The 19161-nt window shown below is 51.0% G+C and overlaps 1 protein-coding gene across 1 annotated transcript in view; it reads left to right on the top strand.

Annotated features, from left to right (window-relative positions):
• The window catches only part of GPT2 (glutamic--pyruvic transaminase 2), a 33983-nt gene extending 15190 nt beyond the window's left edge, over nucleotides 1-18793 (top strand). Inside the window, exons 6-12 of the mRNA XM_079906719.1 lie at nucleotides 1659-1902; nucleotides 5807-5886; nucleotides 7907-8043; nucleotides 11711-11885; nucleotides 13610-13765; nucleotides 14952-15064; nucleotides 16332-18793. Coding sequence (XP_079762845.1) covers nucleotides 1659-1902; nucleotides 5807-5886; nucleotides 7907-8043; nucleotides 11711-11885; nucleotides 13610-13765; nucleotides 14952-15064; nucleotides 16332-16422 — 996 coding nt within the window. The 3' untranslated portion in view covers nucleotides 16423-18793. The remainder of the gene's footprint in view (nucleotides 1-1658; nucleotides 1903-5806; nucleotides 5887-7906; nucleotides 8044-11710; nucleotides 11886-13609; nucleotides 13766-14951; nucleotides 15065-16331) is intronic.
• The last annotated feature ends 368 nt before the right edge of the window (nucleotides 18794-19161 follow it).

The raw sequence follows: 19161 nt of genomic DNA, 5'->3' as shown, positions 1-19161 counted from the left end.
TCACAGGAGGGAGCAGCAGGGACTCTGACCTGGGGGGCTGGGGAGGGCAGGAAGGTTTCTCCAAGGAAGGCTGAACAGATAGAGATCTGGAAGCTGCGTACCTGTGAACTCAGGAAGGCAGGGGAGAGACAGGTTCGGAGCAGAAGGTCAGCATATGTAGAGGCCTTGAGCTGGAAGGAGGCTGTGTGTCTGGAAACAGCATCGGGGGGACGAGCACCCATGGTGAGGGCCAGTTACCAGCAGTGGGCTGGGAAGCAGGTGGGGCCTTGTTGTCCTGAGAGCCTGGGAGCCACTGAAGGATTTGAAGTAGGCGGAGGGACATAATTATATTTAGGTTCTTAAGCTTTAAGTGTGGCAGGAGGGGGCATAATAGATGTAAGGGAGTGTTTAGGAGGCAAGAGAAGAGGTGGCTTGGGCTGGGGATCAGCCGTGGAAGAGGTGACGAGGGGCTGGTATCAAGTGTTCCATAGCAGAAGGGGCTGAACCCAGGGCCTGAGGAACCTGCAGCCTCCCTTCCCTTCCAGCACCCTGCCCCCGTGCCCAGTCAGTGCTGAGTGCCATCCACTCACTTTGTTCTCCCTACTCAGGGAGCCTGTCCTGTCTGACCCTTCCTGTAATGGAGTTATCTTTGTCTGTGTCTCTTGACTTCCAAAGGCTCCTGTTTTTGTTGTTTGTTAAATGCTTTAGTCCTTTCCTAAAGCCTTTCAAATGCATTAAACTCTTCCTGGAACCCAGGAGGAAACTGAGGCCCAGAGACCTTAGGTGGTCTGCCTGCTCTAAGTCAGCCTCTTGTGGCATTTGAGATTCTAGTGTTGGACTCAGGCTCCCAACCATGGCATCTTCCACCGTGTTCTGCCAAGGCCCGTCTCTATTCCCAGATAAGCCCAAGTATAGGTAGAGGTTCCAGAGGAGGGTTGGGGGAGGGGTCCTCAAGATTTAGTGAAAGAATCAAGTCATTGCAGTTTCTAATCCAGTGGCATTCTTGCAGCAAGGAGCCGAACCTGAGAAAGGAGCTAAGTCTGTGTAAGGTGGGGACTCGCCCAGAAGAGTTTGGGCTTATTAATCCAGTGAATTATTGCCACCTCCACCAGTGCCCCACAGGACTCCCCAGGCCTGGTTTCTCAGGAATCCTATGAACCTAGGGCGCGCTCAGCTTTGGAAACAGCCAGGTTGAAGCGCCACCTGGTGGCCATAGCTGGGTATTTTATCCCATTTCAACAATCCCTTGTTCAGGGGTCTGTCCAGCCTTGGGCACTGATAGCTACCGACCAGACAGATTCCTGGGCTCCACCCAAGACATACAGAATGAGTTTCAGGGGTGAGGTCAGAATAATTCTGAGACAGGGCCAGTTTGTGGGCTACTGCTTTAAAAGACCTCTTTAAAAAATACTAACAAGTATTGCGTGTTAAACTACATACCATGCACTGTACTGAGAACTTTAAAACATTTTGCTTATTTCTCACAGCAGACCTCATTTTACAGATGAGGAAAGTGAGGCTCAGGGAAGTTCAGCCACTCCCATGGGGCTGCACTGGAGGCAGGCAGTGGGGTGGCTGGTGAAAGGCAGGGTTGGGGCCTTCCAGCTTGCCTGCTGCTGGTCAGCCCCCGCGGGTGGGAAGTGGCAGTGGCCTTGCAAGATATGACTTCTCGGTTGCAGACGATCCTGAAGATCCTGGTCTCCGGGGGTGGCAAGTCACGGACGGGTGTGATGATACCCATCCCGCAGTACCCCCTCTACTCGGCGGTCATCTCTGAACTCGATGCCATCCAGGTGAACTATTACCTGGATGAGGACAACTGCTGGGCCCTAAACGTGAATGAGCTCCGGCGGGCCGTGCGGGAGGCCAAAGAGCACTGTGACCCCAAGGTGCTGTGCATCATCAACCCCGGGAACCCCACAGGTCTGTGCTTTACTACCTTGCCAGTTTCTTGGGGAGCAGGGGCAGGGTGGCTGGAGTACTGGATGTCTGGACACTAAAGATCTAAGAAATGATGAAGTCCTCTTTGCTCCCAGGTTCCCAATCCAACTTCAGATTTGCTAACCTAAAGCCATAAAATTTGCTGCAGACCACCTTAGGAGGTGAGCAAATGCAGGCATTTTCCTGGGCAGGGTTGTATTAAGACCAGTTTTTCTCCTGTTCTTGCATTTGCAAAGAATCTTCTCTTTGAGGTCACGCACAAACCGTCACCATTAATCATAGGCCTCATTTTACCCTTACTCCTACTTGTTTTTCTGAACCAGTTTTCAGATTGCTGGTGTGTGCGTTGTTTTTCTTTGACACAGCATTACTGTGTACTTTGAGGCCTGAAAAGGAAATGCCATATTAAAAACAAAAGCGAACAAACCAAAAAAACCTGATTCCAGAAGTTGAAAATCACTCCTAATTTTGCGTATTTTTCTTTTTTAAAAAAAATGCACAGTTCTGCCTGTTTTGATCTTTCCAGGCTGCTGGCTTCATGTGCCCCCGATGCTATTCGGATGCAGAGAACAAGGGCTCCTCTCTCCTCCTTTGTTGAGATAAACTGGGTCAGGGCCAAAGCGTGGTGGAGTTGATTGTGGAATCTGTTTCTTGGGAACATCAAATGATGCTTCAATCAGCTGAAAGCGCCACTTGAATTCCTGAGCGCAGAAAATGGGTGCAGCTGCCCTCCACCCTGGTTTATTTACGCCAACTGCTTGGGGGAAGGGATGAAGGGTCTAACCCTGGTTCAGTAGGAAAATGACAGAGCTGGGTTCTCAATCCTGGTTGCACATTAGAATCACAAAGGGAGCTTTTAAAAATGTTAAAGGCCAGGCTGCACCTCAGAATCTCTGGGGATGGGGCCCAGGCATCAATATTCTGTGCAGCTGAGGATGAGAAACACTGCCCTAGGATGATCGTTCTAAAACTTTAGCTTGTTAAGAAAAAAACAAACTGCTGGGCCCCACTTCTAGGTATTCTGATGTAATTAGGCTGGAGTGGGGCTTGACAATTTGCATTTCTAACAAGCCCCCAGGTGATGCTGATGCTACTGGTCCCAAACTTGGAGTAGTAGGCCCTACATCTTAGGAAATACTCTGTATACCTAGTTTATATCATAGGGTTGGTGACTTCTTGGCCAGGTGCTAACATAAATCTTCACCTGGCTGTCCTGGGAGAAATAACTGCACTAGAGACTTTCCTGTTTTAGGTCAAAGGTGGGGGAGTCATGTGAGTATATGTTAATATAAGCAGTTTTTTTGGGTTTTTTGGCCATGCTGCACAGCTTGTGGGATCTTAGCTCTCCGACCAGGGATTGAACCTGGGCCCTGAGAGTGAAATCACTGAGTCCTAACCATTGGACCATCAGGGAATTCCCTCTCTGGGGTCTTAATGGGTGAAAATCAGCTATTGGAAGATGGGGGATGGAAAAATAGAAACCTACCTGTGATAACCATGTATCTTGCCTGAACCACACACTGTGACCACTTTGGCTAAAAGGTATCAAAATGGACTGGGATATAAGTGGCTAACAGGGCTCTTTGGGATTCAAGACAGAAACTCATCTTAAGACTTGAAGGGAGTGGATCTGTGACGTCCAGGGTAAAGCAGCACACTTGAATCAGCGTCATTGTCATAGGAACCCCAGGCCATTTCCCAGCTCTGCTCTTCTCTGGGTTGGAATCCTTCTCAGGAAGCATCTGTCCTGGGAGTGGCCTTCAGCAGTTCCAGTCATTGCCCAGCACCTAAGCGTCCTCCACAGAGAGCCTTGCCTATAGTTTCAGCCAAAGCCACAGGCCAGACTCTCATTGGCCCACGTTGACCAACCTGCCCGTGCCTGACCTAGTTAAATCACTGAGGCTGATTGGCTGGGTCTGTATCCCATGTGCCTTGCTGGAGTTTAAAGAGAGGGAGTTCTCCCTGGGACAGCTGAGTGTTGTTGCTCAAAAAAGGGCAGAATGCAGGGCTGGTGCAAGCAACAGGTATCCCCATTAGTTTGTGGGAAATTCCTTTGGCCTGGCCTCTGGGAAGGGGCACTTAGACCTCTCCCCAGCTTTGAGGCCTACAGCAGAGCCACCTCTTTTGTGCAGTGGGCTCATGTCTCCCCCTGCTGGGCACAGCTGTGCCCTGCCCCTCTAGAGCCTATGTGACTCTCCTCCTGTACCACCATGTGTGTTTGTCCATCCATTGGCTCAGCAGGCATGTTCTGAGTGACTCCTTCGTCCCAGGCGAAGACTGGAGAGAAGTAAGCTCTGTCCTTGTCCTACAGTTTGCATCGCTCATATCACAGGGATTATTTGCGCACAGCAGGTCTTTGCTCTCCCGAGCTACAGGCTTCCTGAGGCCTGGCCCTTACTCAGTTCTCTCAGCACTCCCCCTGGCAGTATGTACACATGGTTTGATGCTCTTGGTGCTCAAACCTTTGCTTGCATTCTAACAGGATACACTTTGTGGGATGGCAGCCCTGGGAGAGAAGACCAGCAGCATTTTTAGGCAGGCTCAGCCCCCTGGATAGGCAGCTCCTGTCTGTCTGTGGGAACAGCAGCTGGTTCCTTGTAGCATCCAGGGCTACTACCCTTCCTAATTCCCAGAGCCATGAGCTTGCTTCATAGGAAGCCCGGTTGACCCTTTCTTGGCAGGAGACAGGTTGTTCCCTTAGGAAAGGAATTGGTTCATTGCTTAGACAGTTTAAGTCTGAAATTCTGGCTGAATCATATCATACTTTTATAAGATACATCTATATATTTTTTCTAAGACTTATTCTTGTTATTCTTACATGGGCAAGAATATAGTTATTTTTAACAAGAAGGTAACATACTCTACATACTGGTTTGCATCTAGATATAGATACATATATAAATGACACATGTGCCCATACATACACACATAAATATATACATATATGTAACATCCATAGATGCACATTTATGTATAGTAAAGAAACAGCCTTTTGTGAGAAGTCAGCATGCCTGACTAGTGCTTTCCCAGAGGCTATGTGAGCACGTCAGACAACCCAGTGCCACACTTACAGTGGGCCTCAGGAAATATTGGGAAAAGGTTCATTTCTACCTTGTTGCATTTGTTCCTTTCCCCACCTAAACCCACAGTATTTCCTGTGAACTGATGGGCGAATATTTTGCTGCTGGCTGGCACTCATTTCTCTAAGATGGATGAAATGTTGAGTCAAGCCCTGAAGGGAGACCCTGGCAGGGACACTGCGGGTACCCGGAAGCATCCTCAGAGGGCAGCTCCCATGTAGCTGCTGACAGGAGAAGCCAGAGCTAGCAGGCAGGCTCATCTCATTTAGAGCTTATTCCACAGTATTTACCGGGGCCCTGCTGAGTGCTGGCTTTGAGGGTCAGCACTGAGCCCACAGACCTTGTCCCTGCCTCACGGAGCTTGTGTGGGCAGAAGGTGTAGCCAGTGCAGTTCTCCTGGTGTTGCCGCTGTGGGGTGAGGAGGAGAGTGGGGCTGAATGATTAAACTCCTTCAGTTTAACTTTCCCGCTCTTTATGATGTTGTCATGCCTTCTTGCCCTCCAGCACAGATTAATACAAATATACCCCCTCCACACACACACACCTCCAATAAGAATAGCAAGAAGGCTGGGTGTGAAACACTGCTCCCTCCACGTACCCAGCTTAAGTGAGTCAGAGGGACGGGGCTGACCGTCGGGGCTCCCTGGAGGTTGACTGAACCCCCCGAGTCACAGCAGCTAGGGAGGGTGGTCCCACAGGGTCCTGGGGAATACAGATACCTGAGCGATTCTGGTTGGGGTTCTTACCTGGGGACAATTTAAACAGCATTACAACCTACCTTCTGCTTTTGTTTGGGGACTTTTTAGGTCAGGTGCAGAGCAGAAAGTGCATAGAAGACGTGATTCACTTTGCCTGGGAAGAGAAGCTCTTTCTCCTGGCTGATGAGGTAAGAGCAGCCTTGGCTCTCAGAGGTGAGGGTGCGCTTTCTCTTCTGGGAGAGGGAGCCAGGCCTGGTTTTTCTATAGCCAGAGAGAATTTTCTAGGTGTTGGAAGAGAGATTCTAACAAGGTTGAGGATGTTCAGTGTTACACCCTGTGAGACTGACCAAAAATCATCCCAACATTGGTTTGGAATCTTGGTTATAAGTTTCAGAAATCTAACCCAAACTACTTTAAACTTGAAAAGTAAAAAGGTGGTAGGGTCTCAGGAGTGGGGCTGGATCCAGGGACTCAGACCACATCTTCCACCTCCTTTCATTCCATCCTGCTGCCTTGGCCTCACACACAGGCCTGCTATCTTCGCAGTCTAGAAAGAGAGCATTTCTTCCTGGTGGTTCCAGCAAAAGTCTCAGAATTGAGCTTCACTGGTGCAGCTTGGGTCAAACACCCATTGCTGAGCCAATTACTGTGGCCCCGTGGTTGCAATATGCAAACTGACCAGGCCTGGGCACGGGGCTGTGTCTCTGCCCGGTGCCCCCAAACCTGCAGAGAGCGGGGCGGGGGTCGTGTTCACTGAGGCAAATTCAGGGCCCCTTTCTCAAGCAGGGAAAGTGGGTGCTAGGTGGGCCTGATGCTATGTCCTGTGAGGAGGGGAGTCTTAATTAACCCCCCACAGCTGCTGCTTCTTGAACCCCAGTTCTGGAGACAAGGCATGCCCATTCTTTTCCTGCAAGGAAAGAAATGAAAGACCCGTCATATCCTGTTTTCATTTCTTCATTGCTGCATGATTTCTAGTTAGTCGTAGCTTCTAACACACAAGCTTCCTTTCTTTGCTTCTCAGCACCCGCACCGCCCCGCCCCACACACAGAGCTTACCCACCAAATTGTTGCCGTGATTAATAGCAGATGGACCTAAAATGTTCATTTCTATAGGAAAGAACGTACAGCAGAGTGACCTGGTGCACAAACCTCTTCCCTCGGGGTCTGGGAATGGAGGGGTGGGGGAGAAGGAAGCTCTGCCTGGCTTGTTGAAGGTGCAGCTGGCTTGACCCTCCTGCTGACCCACAGCACTCCAGAGAGCCTCGGTTTCCCTGATGTCCAAACTGGGTATGGGACGCTCATCTCCAAGGGCAGATGGGACGCTTGCCTGCGGCGCGCTAGACTGTGTGGGGACAGGGAGGCGCTGCTCCGTCCAGTGTGGGGGCTGCTTGCTCCAGTGTGGGGGCTGCTGGGTCCAGTGTGGGTGCTGTTTGGTCCAGTGTCGGGGCTGTTTGGTCCAGTGTGGGCGCTGTTTGGTCCATTGTGGGGGCTGCTGGGTCCAGTGTGGGGACTGCTGGGTCCAGTGTGGGGGCTGTTTGGTCAGTGTGGGGGCTGCTGGGTCCAGTGTGGGTGCTGTTTGGTCCAGTGTGGGGCTGTTTGGTCCAGTGTAGGTGCTGTTTGGTCCAGTGTGGGGTTGTTTGGTCCAGTGTAGGGGATGCTGGGTCCAGTGTGGGGCTGTTTGGTCCAGTGTGGGGCTGTTTGGTCCAGTGTGGGGGCTGTTTGGTCCAGTGTGGGGGCTGCTGGGTCCAGTGTGGGCGCTGACAGCAATGGTGGACAGAGAGCTGGGTGAGTGCCGTGACGTGCGGAGGGTACACAGTTAGCACTTCAGGTGCGGAGGTCAGGACAGGTACATGAACTGCTTTCACCACTCATCTTATTGACGGAAGTGAGCATCACACTCCGGGAGGAAACCTGCTTGGGCAAGTGGGGTACTTGATGTCGTCACTGGCACATGAGGCAGAAAGGAGATCTGGAGACTGGGTGGGAGAATCCAGTGGGCATGCATCCCGAGGCCTTCCCTCCTTGCTCTTCTGTAAGGTTCCCTCAGGCATGTCTGGCTTGGCAGTGGTGTCCGAGGCTGGGCTTCACAGCAGGCTGCCTGGCTGCAGTTTGGCCTGGAGCACCCGTGCCCTCCCTCAGCCGGCGCCTAGGTGGCTCAGGCTTCTGGGGGACTTGCGATGACTGTCTCCATCCCGTCCCCTCCTGCAGGTGTACCAGGACAACGTGTACTCTCCAGACTGCAGATTTCACTCCTTTAAGAAGGTGCTTTACGAGATGGGGCCCGAGTACTCCAGCAACGTGGAACTCGCCTCCTTCCACTCCACCTCCAAGGGCTACATGGGCGAGTATGTGGGCCCCCACCTCCCTCCCGCTGCCCCTGGGCCTGCTTGGTCCCTGTGCTTCTCCGCTCTGCCCCACCTCAGTCTGCTGGACAGAGACAGCTGCCCTTATCCACCGACTCTGCTGATCTAAGAAGCAGGAGGAGACAGACCACACCTCCCCAAAGGGAGCATGGTGGTGTGAGGACAGACCTTGTGCAAGGGCTCGTGTAAAATAAGGCTGTGATGAAAATGAAAACAGGACCTCACAGCAGCTTCCAACGCTAGTGTTTTCTGCCAGCCATGTTGCTGTTGCTCTGACAGTGACTGAACTCTGAGGGCCAGGGAAGGCAGGTTGAGTGGACAAATGCTGTCAGGCCAGTAGGGCAAGCTCTGTGTGCAGGAGCTCTGTATGCACCCTGCCTCAGCACTATGTGACCTCTGGGGCCAGAGTCAGCTTCAATCCTGTATTCATTCATTCAGCTAATATTTATTGAGCACATGCTATGAGTCCAGTACTGATCTCGGCACTGAGGTTATAGCAGTGAGCAAACCACAGCCATCCCTGCCCTCACAGAGTTATGCTTTAGTGAGGAGAGAGAGGCAATAGACAAACGAATATCACATGTCAAGTGGGCAAAAATAATTAGAGAAGAGATGGGAATGCCGAGAGGTGGGGTCTGGTCACTGAGGAGTTGGCTTTTGAGTTAAGACCCAAGGGAGGGGTTGTGGGGAGCTACACAGATGTCTGAGGAAAGAGCATTCCGGACAGAGGGAACAGCACATGCAAAGGCCCTGAGGTGGAAGGAGCAGCTGTTTGAGGAGTGGCAAGGAGACTAGAAAGGAGTGAGAGAGAAAGTGGCAGAAGTTGCGACCAAAAAAAGTCATAGGAGGCCAGATCACCCGAGCTACTTAGGTTATTTTTTACTTTTACTCAGAGTGAGATGGGAACCCTTGGAGGGTTTACACAGAGGTGTGACTTCTCCTGACTTATGTTTTACCAGATTCTCTGGTTGCTGTGTGATGAGGGTAGGGACAGAAGTGGGCATTCGAGTCAAAAGGCTGTTATGGTCCAGGGGAGATATCGTGGGCCAGGGTAGAGGTGGGGAGAAGATGTTTGATCTTGGATATGTTTGAAGGTAGAGTTGACAGGTGTTGCTTGATGGAAAAGGTGGGTGTGAGAGAGGGAAGTCTCGGATGATTCCCAAGTTTTTTGTTCAAACAGCAGCAAGGATAGAGTTGCCATCAATAGATGAGGATTGCTGTTTGTGAAGCAGGTTTTGGGGTAAAATTAGAAGTTGGTTTTGGATGTGTAGAATTTGCAGATGCCTATTGGATGTCCAGATGGAGATGGATGTGTGAGTCTGCAGCTCAGGGCTGATATCCAGCTGGAGATTAAAGTTTATGAGATGTCAATGTATGAGTTGTTAGACAGATCTCTGAGCCTGGATGTCTCACCAGGGGTGAGTACAAATAGAGAAGAGGTCCAAGGACTGGGCCCAGGCCCTCCCTGCTCAGCAGTTAGGGGAGGAGAGGAGGAGCCTACAAACTAGACTGAGATGGAAAGGCCAGTGTATTTACAGCTAAGGACATTCATTCCCCAGCGTTGTGGGAGTTCTGCTTTATGCCAGGTGTCAGGAGGAGGTGTGCAGGCCAGTGTAACTGCGAAGCTTCAAGAAATATTTTAGCCAGGTCAAGGGAGCTGTCCCCTTGGGATGGTCACCCAACTGTTCTTGGCTATATTTGATGTGGGCAGGGGTTGATCTATGCTGGTCTTTCTGGTCTACCCCAGTAGTGATGCTGTCTCCTTGCTAGGCTTTCATGTGTTGTGTAGCTCTTTTCCTAAACAAATATGTTCTCCATTAACTCATTTTTCAAACTCAAGTGTGTTTGTCACATACCCACCCATCTTTCCATCTGTGTTACTGATGACTGTTTTAATGGTAATACCCTGGATGTTGGTAACCTGAGGTGGTATCCTGTTGCCCTCAGATCCTGATTACCTAGGATCAGACTGATTTGCCCAATTTGATATTCTGCTCATCAGCAGAGAATAAAGCAGAAAGTTTCTTCTTTCAACTTTGTTACAGGAAACATTTCCGAGATGCCAGAATTTATCTTCCCGCATTGGAAAAGCGAGTTGAGGGATCACATGGGGATCTGTCTCTGCCAGTTCATTCTGCAGCCTGATCCCAAAAGTGTTTTATCGAGTGTCTCATCGTATCAGGTGCTCTGAGGTTGTGTGGGTGTGGTACACGTACAGAGGAAGGCAGGAGCTGGTGCCTGCGTTTCTGTGCTTATTAGTCTGAATGTTATCAATCACAGTCCAGAAAGTGTGGCTGATGGAGCTGACTTCGTTCTGAAAGGTTTTTGTTTTTGTTTTTGACTGTATGATCTCAGCTTATTTTCATGAGATTTGACTGTATATCAGTCAGGATGCTTTTGGAAATACGTAACAGAAACTCAAGTTGAACTGGCCTACATCAAAGAGGCTTTTTAAAAAATCCATATCAGGGCACTTCCCTGGTGGTCCAGTGGTAAAGAATCTGCCTTACACGGACTTGCCTGGTGGCACAGTGGTTAAGAATCCACATGCCAGTGCAGGGGACGTGGGTTTGAGCCCTGGTCTGGGAAGATCCCACATGCTGCAGAGCAACTAAGCCCATGCACCACAACTACTGAGCATGTGCTCTAGAGCTCGCGAGCCACAACTACTGAAGCCCGCACACCTAGAACCCGTGCTCTGCAACAAGAGAAGCCACCACAATGAGAAGCCTGCGCACCGCAACGAAGAGTAGCCCCTGCTCACCGCAGCTAGAGAAAGCCCGCACACAGCAACAAACACCCAACGCAGCCAAAAAAAAAATAAAAAGTAAATAAAATTTAAAAAGTCAAAGAGTAAAGTTTAATCAGGGGGCTTAAAAGTGTCACCAGATCTCTTTCTGCTTTCTGGCCTTGTCTTGTTTTCTTTCTCAGCTCTGCTTTCCTTTTTTTTGGCCACACTGCCTGGCTTGTGGGGTCTTAGTTCCCTTACCAGGAATTGAACCCTGGCCCTCGGCGGTGGAAGTGCCAAGTCCTAACCACTGGACCGCCAGGGAATTCCCTGCTTTGCTCTCCTTTGGGTTGGCTTTGTTTTCAGGCATCAGAAAGTTCTAGCCAAATCCTCAGGCTACTGCTCACATGCCCACCCCTCGAACCTGTGCAGGGGGTGCCCAGCCTGAATCACATGCCCCTTTGGAGCAGGGCTAGCGTATAAGTTAAGAGTCAGGCTAAGCTGCTCTAACCAAAAGGCCCCAAAATACAGTGGCTCAAACAAGATGGAAGTGTGTCTCTGTGATAACAGCCCAAAGGTAGGGGGAGTCCAGGACTGGCTCTGCCCCGTGAGGTCATTCAGAGATGGGCTGGTGGACTGGCCCTGTTTTCTCAACATGGGGCACTGAGGCTGCTGCTCTGGTGTGTGCATTCCTCAGGAAGTGGGGAAAGGGAGAGAGGAAGGAGAGAGCATGCTTTTAAGGAAGTGATGTGGAATTTACACATATCGCTCCCTTTCACTTTCCACTGGCAAGAACTCAGCCACACCTGGAAACTCAGTGTTGGGCATGGGGATGTTTACAGAAGATTCTGGCCGGCTGGATGCACTTAGTAGAGGTCTCTCTGTGACTGGTGGGTCCTCTCCCTGTCTTCAACCTTTTAGGTGTGGCTACAGAGGAGGCTACATGGAGGTGATCAACCTGCACCCTGAGATCAAGGGCCAGCTGGTAAAGCTGCTCTCGGTGCGTCTGTGCCCGCCAGTGTCTGGGCAGGCTGCCATGGACATCGTTGTGAACCCCCCGGTGCCAGGAGAGGAATCCTTCGAGCAGTTCAGCAGGGTGAGTCAGCTTGTCCCACGGCCTGTCTGCATCACTGCTGTGACCAGTGTTCACCATGTATTGTCTCAATGGCCAGCCTCTGTCTAGATGGCCTCCCGGGGGTGCTCGTGGTTCCACGTGGCGCCTGACTCACCCCAATGAGGTTAAGTCTCAGGATGCAGCTGGGCTGTATTTGAAGTGGGAGGACTGTTGCATGTGGGGGGGGCGGGGTGCACCCCTTCCTGTTTCTCGCCTGTGAGCACCACGGATGGGCAGGCGCCCAGAGGGAATGGCCTTGTGTCCTGAGAACACCCTGGGTGGGAGTGGGAGGGGAATGATTCTGTTACTAAACTAAAAGGGGGAGATGGATGAGCATGGCATTGATTCTAGGCCACGGGCCACAGCTGCAGGCTGTCCTTGCAGCTTGAAGTGATGCAGTCAAACCTTTTTAACTGCAAGTGAGAAAAACCCAACTCTAAGTAGTTTAAACAGAAATGGAATTTATTGGTCATATAACCAAGAAGTCAGTTCCCAGCTGTTCTAGATTCACAACCTTTTTTAAAAATTGTGGTAAGATACACAGAACATGCAATTTACCATTTGGATCATTTTTAACTGAACAGTTTAATGCATAAAGTACACTCATTGTTGTGCAACCATTACCACCGTCCATCTCCAGGAACTTTTCATCATCCCAGACTGAAGCTCTGTACCCATTAAACAATAACTCCTCATTTCCCCCTCTCCCCCAGCCCCTGGTAACCTCTACTCTACTATCTATGAATATGACTACTCTAGGTACCTCATATACAGCGTTTGTCTTCTTGTGACTTTATTTCAATTAGCATGATGTCCTCAGGGTTTATCCCTGTTGTGGCATGTGTCGGACTGTGCCTCCTGTTTAAGGCTGAGTGACATTCCCCTGTGTGTACATTCTACGTTTTGCTGATCCGCTCATCCGCAGGCCACAGCTCTTCACCCACACATTCCAGTAGTACTTGCAGAAGTGCTGGACTGCTTGCTCCAGCTTTGGACACATGTCCAGCTCTGAGCCTGTCACTGATGTGCTTTGCCTGGATCACGTGCCCCAAACACACCACGTGGATTGGGGGAAGGGTGACTCCCCAAAATGAAGTGGTGGGCTGTCTCCTAGAAGCATGTTCTAGGGTGTTCCATCCAGGCCCAAGTTCATTCAGACCAATGGGCAGGGACTGATTTTTCTCATTTTCAGGAATGACATCCTGGTACAAGAGTAGAACCCATGGGCTTCCCTGGTGGCGCAGTGGTTGAGAGTTCGCCTACCTATGCAGGGGACACGGGTTCGTGCCCCGGTCTGGGAAGATCCCACATGCCGTGGAGCGGCTGAGCCCATGAGCCATGGCCGCTAAGCCTGGGCGTCCGGAGCCTGTGCTCCGCAACGGGAGAGGCCACAACAGTGAGAGGCCCGCGTACCACAAAAAAAAAAAAAAAGAGTAGAACCCATGACACAGGCTACCTAGGACCTACCTGTGGCCCGTGTGCTCCTGCCCCAGGGCACATGGCAGCTTCATGGGCTGAGCGTCTATGGAAGAAGTTCCTGCAGAGGGACATGTGTTTCGCCCACCTCCCCCATTTGCTGTGCTTATGCACACGCAAGCTCACCTTCACCAGTCTGCCCTGACGCCCCAGTTTGAAGGGATAGTTTCCAGGGTCTGGAGCCATGATGTCCAGAGATGCTAACTCCTGTGCTTTCTCTGTCTCATCAGGAGAAAGAGTCCGTCTTGGGTAATCTGGCCAGAAAAGCTAAGCTGACAGAAGACCTGTTTAACCAAGTCCCAGGAATTCACTGCAACCCCTTGCAGGGGGCCATGTACGCCTTTCCTCGAATCTTCATCCCTGCCAAAGCCATGGAGGCAGCTCAGGTCAGGGGTGCCAGGTCAGGGCTGGCTCTCTCACTGGGTTCACATGGGACTGCTTCTTGCCATGGGGAGCTAAAGTGTTGGCCCTAGAGGCTCTGAACTTTGTGTATCTGTTGGTCAGATGGTACTTAGTGTGTAAAGATGACGGGCTCTCAGAGACCCAGCCCTGCAGCATGCTGTGTTGATGCGGTGGGTGTGAGGCCGGCCCCAGGTGAGCGGTGTGCTGAAGGCAGGTGCCCACATGTGATATGATGCATTTAAAACTGAACAGAGGGCTTCCCTGGTGGCGCAGTGGTTGAGAGTCCGCCTGCCGATTCAGGGAACACGGGTTCGTGCCCCAGTTCAGGAAGATCCCACGTGCCGCGGAGCGGCTGGGCCCGTGAGCCATGGCCGCTGAGCCTGCGCGTCCGTTGCCTGTTGAACAGATGCTGGGGAAGCATCAAGAGCAGTCTCTTTCACCTGGCCACAGTACCCTAGAGCAGCGCTTCTCAGACTTGAGTGTGTACGTGGATCACCTGGGGTCCTGTTAAAAATGCCGATACTGGTTCAAGAAATCTTTGGAGGGGCCCAAGATTCTGCGTTTCTAGTAAGTTCTCAGGTGGTGGCACAGACCCTGGTTTGAGGATCAAGGGCCAGAGCCGTATCTCTGAAAGTGTCCTTCTACCTGCTTACCTCCTCGATACCTTGTTAAACATTCAAAATCTGGCCCCACCCCTCAGCCGATTGAATCAGAATTTCTGGTGTTGGAGCCTGAGAACCTATTTAACAGGTGGCCTGATTGTGCAAACCGAAGTGTGAGAAGCACCAACAGTAGGGCCCCTGAGAGGCTTGTTCCTTGAGGCCCCCTGGGCAGAGACCTCAGGGCCCTGGCTTGGCGTATAGGACACAGCCAATGCTTGTGGAGCTGCTCCGTGGGGGTAGGGTACACAGGCAACAGGCTGGCACTCCCCACTGGAGAGCAGAAGCCCCGCAGCCCATGGCTGTCCCACAGTGGCCTTTGGGTTCTTTGTTCCTGGCCCCAGCTGCTTACAGCACCCAGCATCCTGCCTTGGTTCTCACAGGAAGGGAGGGCAGAAGGGCCCTGCCATGGGAAAGAACCTGCCTTCTCAAGTGTATTTGGCTTTGAGATTGTAATGTTTGTACAGTGCGAAACCAGGAATGAATCCTAAGTTCTGTCCCACTCCCACAGGCCCATAAGATGGCCCCCGACATGTTCTACTGCATGAAGCTCCTGGAGGAGACGGGCATCTGTGTCGTGCCCGGCAGTGGCTTTGGGCAGAGGGAAGGCACCTACCACTTCAGGTACCACTTCCTCTGCACCGGCGGGCTGGTCCCGCGTTTGTCTTGGGAAACTTGGGCTTCTTAACATCAAGGCACCTACAGAGACTGGGATGTGTGGAGCCCCTGTCCCCCCATCCCACTCCCATTCTGTCCTGCTGCAGAGGTAGCTGAGACCCTGCGCCAGGGACTAAGGAAGACTGTGGGCGACGCCAAGGTCATCTCCTTGACTGCTCTATCTCCCCTCCACTGCCCCCATCTATCATATGCCATCTGCAGTGTTCCCGTGCTATGTTTTCTTTTCCTTCCCCTGTCCCTTTTCAACTCTGTGATGGTATCATACAGCATCCAGGAGCTCAATAGCTTGTCCATTGCACCAAAAGCCTGCTGAGATGTTGCCTCTGAGACATGGTGGAATTGCTGTGCCTCCTTTCACAGGCATGTGACTCTGCTGGGCAAGCCGGAGCAGGTCAGCCAGGTCTTCCGCTGAGGCCAGTTCTGTTCCAAACAGCACCCTCTCCATGCGCAGCACTCTCAGATGTTTCCTGCAGCAGATGCTAAAAAAAGAAATGTCATGGGCTTAGCACCTGGGGCTAAGTCTTGAGGCAGTGAAGGTCGTGGGTAGGGCCCCACCCCCCACCCCCCGCAGTGGACAGACATGTGTGGGTGGTGTGGATGGCCTTTCCACCCTTGTTGGATTCACCTTGGCAATTCACAGGTCATTCAAGAGGTGGTTACTTCTCCAGGGCTGCCCTTAAGGCTGGGAAGCAGGCTGACCGTATTGGAGGGAGGAGTTAGTTACCATGGCAATGTGGGAATTCCTGTGGAGGAAAGTTATGACTGGAGGTTCTCACTGTGAGACTGATGGTGGAGATGGAAAAGGCCTGTCTAGCAGGAATGGAGTCTCGCTCTGTAGCCATAGGAAATACCAAGAGTCGTGCGCTGGAGAAAGTTCTATGCACCTGTCAGAGTGTTGGGCAGACCTTCTGTGATTATGGGTAGATGTGTTAGTGAGCTGAGATGCTGCCACCAGCTTATTGCTTTTGTTCACATATACGAGTTGGGTAAAAAAATGTGTGAATGGTGGGAGAAAGTGGTTCAACAAGTGCCAGGTGCTGTCCAGAGCCTGGAGCCATCGCAGTGGACAAGACAGGCCTGTCCCTCCCCACACAACTTGCCCGCACCACCTGGTCTCTGCAGCTGCAGGTGGAGGAGTGACCTGCCAGGTTCACTTCTCTCCCCTTTTCCAGAGCCACTTGTCTCTGACTGACGCTCTTCTCTTTCCTGACAGAATGACCATTCTTCCTCCGGTGGAGAAGCTAAAGACGGTTCTACAGAAGGTGAAGGACTTTCACATAAAGTTCCTGGAGAAGTACGCGTGACGACTCCTCAGGCCCCAGAGGGAGACCTGGCCCTCAGCCTTCCTCCTGATGCCCACCCAGCCCAGACTGGATTCGCCCCCCCAGCGACTCCGCCTCAGGCCTTACGAAGGCCACTGGTCGCTTTCATCGTCATTTTGCCCCAGGAGACTTCTTTCTTTGTGCCTTGATGTTGGGAGCACCTCTCTTCTGAGCAAATGTGAATTGGGGTTGTCTCAGAAGCCCTGTTTTTTGATGCAACCAAAGTAGAGGGGACTTGCTCAGCATATATGGTGGTGTTCTCTGAATCTGTTGTTGTTGCTTTTGGAAAAGTCTTTTGGGGTTGAAACAACCAGGGTGTGTTGGGTGAGCTGTTTCAGATCTGGAGAAACAAGGTGTCGGGAAATGTATAACTTAACCATGGTGAGGACTGGAAATCGCAAACTCACCACCATGATCTGTGAAATAAAACCTTTAGCAGTATGAAAATCTAGTCCTTCAAACAGGAGAGCCTAGAGTCCACTGGAGGCTCCGAGAGGGCCCGCCCTTCTGACCTGGAGGCAGGCAGCCTGCTCTCAGACAAGAATGGTAAGGGCAGCAGCGCATGGGGCTGGACCGCATGCCAGACTAGGTGGTGGCGGGCACCGGGGGCTATGGCCAAGGTCAGAGGGTCCTGCAGGGGAGGAGTGGGTGTGAGCCAGGCTCCAATTTGAACCGGGCCTCCACGTGGGAGCACACAGCAGGTAGTGAGGACTCTGCACACACGAGGGTTTTGGGTGAAGGGTTCTCTTGGGCATGCTTAGGCTGGGACGCCCGTCCAGGGATCTCCTTGGACTCCAGGGGCACAGGGTTCAGCCCAGCAATATCCCAGTCACGTAGAGGGATTCTACCTGGTGGTGTGTGGATCCATCCCACTGTTACCCAGCAAACAAGCAGTCTCATCCAAGGGCTTGAGTGAGCCTTTAGGTGATAGTAGGGCAAGGAAACACTGAAAACGTTCTAGTGAGGGAGGGGTATCCTTAAGGACATGAAGACAGTTAAACCACACCCCCTTCCCATAGTGTTTGTTGAGTTGTTTCAAGCGGAATTTGGTCCCTTTCCTAGCTCTTAATTGGTCAAAGTGCCTGGTAGCGTGGCTGCTGTGTACATGTGATCCGATTCAAAGTTTATAGAAGTATTTTACCTTATATGCAAAGTGTTTTGCCTCCACATCTGCTTCTGGCTCCCCTCCCAGACTCTGCAGACTGTCCTGTAGCATCAGTCATCTCTCGGGGGAGGGGGTGGGAGTTGGGGGATCATCCACCAAGTGCACAGTTTCCCTGGTATGAGCAAACCTGGGTGCAGGGCCCAACCTGTGCCCCCAGAAAGTGGGCACTACGGGTGGCAGCAGGCTTACGCCCTCTTTTCCTACTGTGGGCCTTCCCTGGTGGGCGGTTAGGGAAGCCAAGGCCAGCTCAGGAGTCTGGGGATCCAGCAAGTCCCAAAGTGGAATTGAAGGGACTGGAGAGAAATCTGAAAAGGCTAAAGGAGTGAGCTTTGAAAGCAGCCTCCTGTGCTATAATTCCCATGCCGGGTCCATGCAGGGGATGCAATAGGAAACTTCAAACTGTCCTTACCACTAGCATTACAGTCCCTATGAAGAAAGTAGCCACAATCTCAAGTAACAAAGGGAATGTTTGGGGACTTTTTCTTCCTTAAAAATTTGAGAAAATTGCACTTGTGCTTGTTGATGGTATAAAAACCAGGATGTGTCCCAGAGTTGTGAGATTTCTGGTGGAAAGGTTAAATAGTAGAAGCTAGTATATTTTTTATATTTTTGTAACAATTGCTTTTTTCATGGGGGGGTGGGGTAGGGTTAGTATTTGTAGTTTTAACAAGTCCAGTAGTTTTTTAAATAAATCTCTTCAGATTATAAATAACCCCTAAAAATTTTGCAATGTTTACATGATTTTTTTAAAAAGATGTCATATACACTTGGTTTGGTTTTAAAATAAATGAGTAAAAACTTAATAAGGTCAGCTGGTTTAGGAGGTTAACTTCATTCAGGTAGGAACGCTGATCATGATAGATTTGATTTTCTGCAGATTCTGATGTCTTGTTTGGGCACCACCAGAGTAAGTCGTTTGTCATTTGAGGTCGCACTTTAAATCCACACCTGTGAAGTTTTCTGCTGTTCATCTAGATCTGCCTGTGGGGATGCTGGGCTATACCTTGTTGGTCCATCACCTTGCACCTTGAGGCCGGACTGGTTGTCCCCATGTTTGTGGATTTGCAGGAAGAGCTGACAGGCCTGCCTGTCCCTGTTTGCCGTTCTGGATTCTCGTAGGCATCTCCTGACAAAGGTACTTCGTGATAAGCTCTGGTGGAAATTTCTGAACAATAAAATATATGTCCAAAATGGTGACTGTGTTTAACTTGCTTTGTAGTTTAAATCTAAATATCAAGCGGACATCACTAATTGTATATCTTCACTCTTATGTTCATTCTTACGTTCCTAAGTCACAGCTTTTCAGTTTCCATTTCTTCTTAGGTGTCAACTCCAAGGACTCTGGGCTGCTTTTTATTGCTTGAGGTGGGGAAACTTCACCGATTCTTTAGAATGTTGTTCAAATGAAAACAGACGTTGATTTTCTAGTGGAAGTGAAACAGGAACTAGCAGCTTCTTCGCAGGGGGCAGGGGAGGGCAGGCAGGCAGGGAGAGCCAGAGAAGCAGTCCTGAGGCCAGTGGGGAAAGGGGAGCTGCCTATACAAGCGATTTCATTC

This window comes from Stenella coeruleoalba, assembly GCF_951394435.1.
Source record: "Stenella coeruleoalba genome assembly, chromosome: 20".
In the NCBI taxonomy this organism is placed as follows: domain Eukaryota; kingdom Metazoa; phylum Chordata; class Mammalia; order Artiodactyla; family Delphinidae; genus Stenella; species Stenella coeruleoalba.
This window is presented reverse-complemented; position numbering and strand designations above follow the sequence as displayed.